This window comes from Eurypyga helias, unplaced genomic scaffold, assembly GCF_000690775.1.
Source record: "Eurypyga helias isolate BGI_N326 unplaced genomic scaffold, ASM69077v1 scaffold45036, whole genome shotgun sequence".
Lineage (NCBI taxonomy): Eukaryota > Metazoa > Chordata > Aves > Eurypygiformes > Eurypygidae > Eurypyga > Eurypyga helias.
In genome coordinates, this window is record NW_010255537.1 from 5,637 (window position 1) to 13,791 (window position 8,155).

At 51.2% G+C, this 8,155-nt stretch overlaps 1 protein-coding gene across 1 annotated transcript; it reads left to right on the plus strand.

Annotated features, from left to right (window-relative positions):
* Positions 1-3,103: 3,103 nt before the first annotated feature.
* On the plus strand, positions 3,104-7,708 carry LOC104510935 (TOX high mobility group box family member 2-like; the record flags this gene model as incomplete). Its single annotated transcript, XM_010153348.1, has 3 exons — positions 3,104-3,184; positions 5,081-5,488; positions 7,550-7,708. Coding segments are annotated over 3 exons (648 nt in total), but the record flags the coding sequence as incomplete, so codon positions are not given.
* Between the last annotated feature and the right edge of the window lie 447 nt (positions 7,709-8,155).

Genomic DNA, 8,155 nt, shown 5'->3' on the forward strand with positions numbered 1-8,155 from the left:
GACACAGAGCCGTTCGTGGGCGTCAGCGGGGTTTGGAATAATTGTCTTCCCTAATTAACTGGTTATCAAACAAGAACATTTCATTACGGTACAATTACTAGCTGCTTTGCTGAGACACAGAGGTGTCAGGATTACGATCCCAACATATGCTTCTTACAGCTCTGATTTTTTGTTTTCATAATCACTAACCATTTTTGCTCCCCCCCCCAACCCACCCACTCGCTTAATGACTAATGAATCCTCCCGCTAACGAATAAGGAAAATAAATCAGCAGGCATGGCAGGTTAGAAAGAAAAACATGCAAAATGTTTTGAGGATCCTTAAATCTGATAAATTACTTTGAAATTAAAATCCCTGGGAGAAAACAGGATTTAATTAGAAAGTAACATGGTTTTGTCAATGTTTAAATTAAAATTGTAAAGGTTATAAATACTGCACTGGAGCTGCGCTTACACAGAGGATTGGCGAGAAGTTTTTGCTGCGATCCGCTCTCGGCACATCAGCGCGGCGTGTGCCTGGCGCAGGCTGCGGGTGCTGCTCGGTGTCCTCGGGGAGCACTGGGGGGTGCAGAAAGCACCCTTAGGGATGGCTTTTTACAATGAGGGGTGAGACACTGGACAGGTTGCCCAGGGAAGCTGTGGATGCCCCATCCCTGGAAGTGTTCAAGGCCAGGCTGGGTGAGGCTTGGAGCAACCTGGTCTAGTGGAAGGTGTCCCTGCCCATGGCAGGGGGGTTGGAACTGGATGATCTTTAAGGTCCCCTCAAACCCAAACCATTCTGTGATCCTGTGGTCACAAACCATATAAAGCACTAGGAACCTTCCGGAGCTGGAGGGAGCATCAGAGGACAAGCCGCATGGTCTCACCCTCTTACCCTTCTCTGTAGCCCTGCTCGTGGCCAGGGCTGGAGCAGGGGCTGGCCCAAGCAGCACGGAGGTTCCTCCTCAGAGCGATCCCCCTCTCCCGCACGCTCAGCTGCCCCTTCCCAGTCTTGCTGCATCATAGAATCACAGAATCGTTTGGGTTGGGAAAAACCGTTCAGATCATCAGGTCCAACCGTTAACCCAACGCTGCCAAGCCCACCACTGAACCAGGTCCCTTAGCACCTCATCCGTACGTCTCTTGCATCCCTCAGACACCACCCGGCAGCACTTTCCAAATACAGGTGAAGCACAGCACTCTCTGAAAAGACAAGGAGAGATGAAGAAGGGGGAAAAAAAGGTGTAGCAGAAAAAGCAAGTGATGGAGATGAATATAGGCACCAAATTTATTAGTTTTTCATTTATTTTCATTTAGGTTAAGGAAGTCTCATTTACCTGCCCTCTCACTGTCCATAAATTGCATATTTCTCTCCCGACAAGACTTCCTAATAATTGAATTCATCTACATGTAGCTGTGCATACTTTGATTTCCCACTGTCCCAGATTTAAATAAAAAGCAAAACCGTTCTTGATATTTCGCTGCTACAGAGGAAAAAACATAAATATGTTTTCAAGACATCAGCACCCAGCTATGGCCACTGTAACACAGCCCGAGAGGCAGGAATTCATATTTCATCCCTGTGCAGGCATCGGGTACCGCATTTAAGAGCACGGGGTAGCAGCAGAGCTGGCGGACACCCCGCATTTCTGCCTCACAGGAACGCCGCGGCGGCTGCGGACGTAGGTGAGGCGAGGATGGCAGAGAAAGGAAATAGCTTTTGTTAGGGGAACTGATACACTTCGAAGAAATAGTTGCTTTTCGCAGGCAAACTCTTCTTCAGGCTGACATTTTGAGATGTAATTTTGTTCTGAATGGAGCAAATATAATACTTCCTGAATACCATAAAGCCAAAAACAAACTTAGGAAAACGCTCTGTTTCAGAAAATTACCATCTGAGACCTCCAGCGTGTCAAGTCAAGACATTTCATTACAGGAATCTCTCTGATTTAGCAGTGAAAAGAAGGGTTTCAAACCATTTTTAATAGGATTTATCTATAGTGATTTTAAAGTGAAATTCTAATAGCTGGACAGTTTAACGGCTGGAAGGTCATCGTCCCTTCGGAGGCCAGTGTTGGAACGGGGTCTGGGGTGCTGCCATGGCCGTGGAATTTTGCAGGGGAAATCCCCTAAATATCCCCACTAGGCTCCAGTGTCTCTCGCGTTGAAAGCTGTCATTGTTTTTAAAGCAGAACTAATTGTATGCAAATCTGTTTAATTGAATCAACTTCCAGTGCACCGTTTGAGGACAGCTTCGAGTTTCTAGCGGAGGAGAGGACTGATGAGCATTTTTCTTGGGATTTTCTGCCTTTTTGCAGAAATTTTGATTCTGTTTTAAAATATTCTTCTTGCTTGCTCAGTTTAATCCATTTTACCCCATGGGGACTCACACTGCTTGAGACAGGCTGGATTACACTGTTATTTTTACGTATGTGGAGGATGAAACTCCGGGAAGAAAGGGAACCAACACTGTGAAATGGTCACAAAACATGTCTCATTACAAGGGAGAGAGGGAAGAATGAACAATAATTCACTCTTACAAAGCTGTATTTTATTTTTTTCTTGGGGTAGCAAACTCTCCTGATACTTGGTGTTTCCCATCAAGCCCCAGCTCCCAAGATCAGGCAAAAATCTGACCTTTTATGTGATGAGAAAGCACTTCCCGGCTGTCAGGACTGCAGAGAAGAGCTGGAGTTTTGAGCTCTAAAGGCTTAATAACAGGAAAGCCAAGAAAATGAATGAGTAGAATTTCTGAATGTCTCACCACTTTTTAAGCTAGTCTGGTCGTGTGGGAATTTGGGCTCTTGCCTTCCAAGAGCCTGGATCACACTTTCCCCCAGTTCCTGTTGGGAATTGATTTCTCTGGGTTCACCCTATGAAGTCAGGCCATGTCTCTTACAGCAGATGTGGATGAATGTCTGCCCGGGCACGCGGATGGCTCTGGCCTGCAACACCTCCAGAAATCCCAGCATGGTCCAATCCAGGGGCTTTATTTGCTTGATTTGGGGTAAACCCCACTCCAGCAGAAATCAGTTTTTCATGCACTTGTTTTTGCAGGGTGCAGCCGAGCCCAGCAGTGCCTTGTTGTGCTTTATTAATTATTATCCGCTCTGTGGTCCTTTCAGGCGTACAAGAGGAAAACGGAGGCCGCGAAGAAGGAGTACCTGAAAGCCCTGGCAGCGTACCGGGCCAGCCTCGTCTCCAAGGTACAGCCCGCGCGTGCAGCGTCACGGGACGTGGCAGTGAAGGAGTCGCAGCTCATGGGACACTCGGGGCAGGAGCACGTTCATGAGCCATACAGCGTGATCCTGCTCCCAGAACTGATTCCAGGGTTAGCCACCTTCTTGAGGAGCTAAAAGAGATGCGGTTAGGGGGGGCACCAGGCTGCCTTCTGCCTGTAGCACCCCAAAAACAGACCCCGCTTTGGGTTGTCTTCATCAGCAGGTGTCACAGCGGGGGAGGAGGATCCCTGCTTGGGGACGACGGGGTCCCTGCTGCCTGTGCCCCCCACCCGTGGCTGTTCCTCGCCCAGCTCTTGAGCTGGGAGTGCAGCAAACAAGGGAGTGCTGGCGAGGGCAGGAGGAGGCTCGCTGTGGATGACACTGGGGACTGGCCCCAGGGGAAGGTGACACCCCAGCCCTAGGCTCCCTGGCCAGTGCTGGGCAGCAGCCAGGTGTCAGCATCCTGCCTGTACCCTGCTCCGGGCACTTGGGCTCTTCTGGACCCTGGTTCCTGCTTCTCCCATGCGTGCTCAGCCAAGAGCAGGGGTTTTAGGGGATGAGACCCGTAATTGCGGGTTGATGAGCACGTGAGCACATACATGCTTAACGCCCTGCTGTCAGGCAAGCCCAGAGAGCCCATTTCGGCACCTAATAGCAAACTTTATGGGGATTTCAGGTTCATGTGGGAACTCCTGGTGCTGCAAGGCTACACCTGGGGCAGTGACAATGGGCCAAGTGCCCGCCCATCCTAATCCTCCAAACGTGGATGCCCATCCCAGGGGACCTGGCACCTTGCCCTCCTCCCTGCCTTCAGAGGGGACACGGGCATTTGCTGCCTGTGAATTTGGGGTGGCTCCTGCGGAGCTTGTGGGCTGGCAGGCTCAGGGGGATGTGCTGCCCTTGGGTTGTGAGTATGTGTGTCAGGCTGTTTTCCTTTCTAAGCTTCCCCTTCGTACTGTACCACACCCTCAGTACTTAATCATCACATTCAGCTGCTGTGGGGAATAATGTGGTGTCCCAAAGCAACCGTCATCTGTGGGATCCATGGGATTGTGGTGGTGGGCTGGAAAGGCTCAAAGTTCCTGTACTGACATGAGCACGGCAAGCTGTCTTAACTTGTAAACAGAAGAGCAGCAAGGATGGAAAAAAGGATGGAAAGGACTGTTTGAGGATTAAAAGCTCTTTTTAGTTGCGCTGGAAACCTCTGAGGGTCTTGCCTGGCCTGTGCCTAGCAGCACTGGGGGCAGGTAGCACGGAGTCACCAGACTCCATAGTTTCATTTTTTTCCAGTTTCTCCAGTGAGCAGTTCTTCACAGAAGAGCAACTTTGAGTAGAACAGCACAGTGTGATCCTGGCTGGTGGGTGAGAAAGGGTCTGGAGTATCATTACAGAGCCCATCGCAGGACAAAACCCTTGTTGTCCGAGCCAGAAAACGTCCCGTTGTTCTTCTCTTTTTGCTGCAGACATGAGGCCACCGTTGCCCTGTGCATGACAGACCCCACCAGGCTGCAGGAACGCACAAGATTAGGAAAGCAGAGTTTGTACAGTCCCGTTCATTCTCTGTTGGAAGCAAAAGGGATTTTGTCACCCACCTGTGCAGACCTGAGGAGTGAGCCGCAGGCGGGCGGTTCGCCACACGCCAGTTAACACCTCTCCGGTGTTCCGGGCTCTGCGGTTGAGTTACTGGGCTTTGCTTTCCCAGATGCAGATCCTGCACCCAGGCTGCGGTCACCCGGCGAGCCGTGGGGCTGGAAATGCGTGTGCTGACTGGTGGGAGAGCAGCAGGAGCCATGGGGAGTCTGGGTCGGACAGACGACTGGGGACTGATAATGATGTTTCCTCCCTTCCTCCCTCATCACCCTCCATTCTGTTTTCCCACAGAGCTCTGCTGACCAGGGGGAGACGAAAAGTGCCCAGAGCAATCCACCTTCCAAAATGATCCCCCCCAAGCAGCCCATGTACCCGATGCCACCGCAGGCTTCCTCGCCCTACCCCGGCCTGGGCTCCTTCTTGTCCCCGTCGGACCTGCAGAACTACCGCGGCCACCCCCACCCCAGCCTCTCCAGGACCCTCACCTCCAAACCCATGCTGCCCAGCATCAGTGCCTCCCCGCCGCCCTCCTTCCAGATCAGCCCCCCGCTCCACCAGCAGCTCTCCTTGCACCACCCGCAGAGCTCCCTCCTCAGCCAGCCCCTCAGCATGCAGCAGGTCCCCCAGCAGCCCCTCCTGTCCCCCCCCATGGCACTACAGGTACAGCCCCCCATGAACGCCTCGCCTCCCGGGCAGCAGGTGGGTGCTCAGAGGGTTTGCTGCACGAACCGCACCATCTCCCCTCTTCCCCTTGGGTCTGTTGGTTTCTGGATGCTTTGGGTGTCTGGATGAATGTTGGGTGTCGGTGTTGTCCCCAGAGAAGTCTGGCTCCATCAGTTTGCAAGTCTCGTTGTTTGGGGGTGACGTTTTCACGAGTGCTGAGCTGCCTGGGAGCACGAGCACCCCCTGAAATGGGGCAGGTGTGTGCAGTGGAGCAATGAAGGCTCTTTCAGCGGGGAAGATACAGGAGCTGGGGTGCCTCTGGTAAAAGCTCCGTGTGCACATGGTCCCCCAGGCTTGTCTGGGGGGGAGTTGGCACCAGTCCTCTGAAACGATGGGTTGAGAGTGAGAAGCCCCTCTTGTGACATTGCTAGGAAAAGGGAGTGCTGGAAGGGCGTGGGATAATAGCAGGGATCCAGAGGGGTTGCCAGGAGGAAGAGAAACAGGATAGAGGGAATGTCACAAACAAAATAGAAAATCAATATTTTTCCGAAAACTGCTTGGCAGTAGGAGAAACTGACTTGCGTGGCAGAGCGGCGAGAGCACGCGATGTCTGCTTGCATGCCTGCCTGCGCGTGCCGACGCTCACGGCGCGGCAGCAAAGCAGGTCCCATGGGCGTGTGCTCCCGGTGTGTAAACCTGCTGAAGGAAGCCATCCGCAGCCGTGCCCGCCTCGGCACAGCAGTCTCTCCTCCTTAAACCTGCTCGGAAGAAAATGCATCTGGGGAGAACCACAAAAAACCATTTCCTATACCTTACCGAGAACTTGCCAGTATATGAAGGAGGTTTTCAGAGTTTCTCCATCTGGAATAGGAACTGGACGAACTATTCACGGTGAAGGACATATGCTCTGAATTCACAGCTGCTGCCATTTACTTGATGATACTTTTAACTGCAGCATTCACCCAGCTGGCTGAATAATTTGTGTTTCACGTGTCTGCTAGCTGTATGCCACAAAATTCGCACGGTACTTCAGCAACGAACAAAGCTTGCCTTCCCATAACGTGACCCATGCGCTTTGGGGCTTTGAGAAAACAGAAATTCTGAATTTAGGAACAAATATCACAGTGGAAGGAAACCAAAGGAAAGCAGGGATGTGGAAGCACAGTTACACCTGACCATAATAAAGAGACAGCACGTGTGGGAAGGTCAGATCCTTAAGCAGGTTTTAACTTCCAACCTGTTCAGGTACCTTCTCCAGCACAGCGATTGGGCTTTAGCTCTACATGAGCCAAAGTGGCTTCTGTAATTCAGTGGTAGCCTACATCCAGAAAGGAGCGTAACAGGGGATCCTCATAATCACTTTAATTGGGGTAGCTGTTGTTGCTGAGGGCAGCATTTTGTTAAGATTCATTCCACATAAATTCATGAATAAAAAATAAAAAGTTGAAAAAAAATAATACCCCACACTGCCCTAATTTGGATATGTTGGACAAAATCATGCCCTTGGTCAGGCAGCTACCATGACTCTTGGCTATATATACATATAAATGGCCTGGTGTTATATAACTAAGGCAACAAAAAAATCAGGAAAGCTAATCAGCTTTCAGATAAAACAGTCCCGCAGCATCCTTGTTAAATTGCTGGTGGTGACAGCTGATGGAGATGCTTGTGTGGATGTTCCTTACCTTGTTTCTGTACATGGTGGTGGGCTAACACATTACTGCAAAGGGGGCTGCACCTGAAGTGGAAAAAACGGGTTTGATTGCCAGGCTGCCGATGCAGAGGCTGGCAATCCTGTCTTCTGCAGCCGTTCACTACCACGGGGAGGAGGCAGGTCCTGAAAAATAAGAGGGGGGAAGGGGGATGTAAAACAGATGTTGCTGCACTGACACCTGCCTGCAACAACTCACATTCTGCCAGGTCCCACCATGGTGGTTTCGGGTCCTGGGCTTGGACCTGCTGCAGTTCCTGGGGCTGCCCCTGCGCTGCCGTGGTTTGGGGCAATGCATGTAAACACGTTTATCCCACATTACTAGATGTGCTGTTTCTCCTGCTGTGTGTGCTCCTGTAACCCTGCCTTCCCTTTCCACCCTGCAGGACTTCTCACATATTTCGTCCGAGTTTCAAAACAGTGTTGGACCCCGTTCGCCTGGTGCATCAAACCCTCCAGGAAGCACTGAGTGGGACAACGACTACCCCAGCAGAGAGTGTGGGATTAACCACTGCAGGCCAGTAGACAAAATACCACATTGCTAACGCACTTTCTGTTATCTGAACTGTGACAGTCTACAACAGCTGAGAATCCGTCCTAAAATGTACAGCAAGCTGGTCGGATAATTATAGTCAGTGAAGTTCAAGGTCTCCTCGGTAGGCTCACTGAAGTGATGCTATGGAAGCAGGTAGCTTAAAAGTGGCAGATAAATTCTTCACTGGGCATGAAGAGGTTTCTGGTTTGTGTGTTTCCATCCCGTTATCAATGGAGGAGTTTCCTTCTAGAGCAGGCCAGGGAAGCCCAGCCCGAGCAGAGTCCCAGGAGGTTTGAAGGTGGCCATGTCCAACAGCCTTCTCTTCCTGAAGTGATTGCTGGTCACTGAGGCCACATCCTCCCACTGTTGTTTCGGGCAATGGATCCCGTATGGGTCCTGGGGTTTCACCGTGATGGTGTACAAAGCCTCATCCTCCCAGCAGCCACACAGTGCTCCA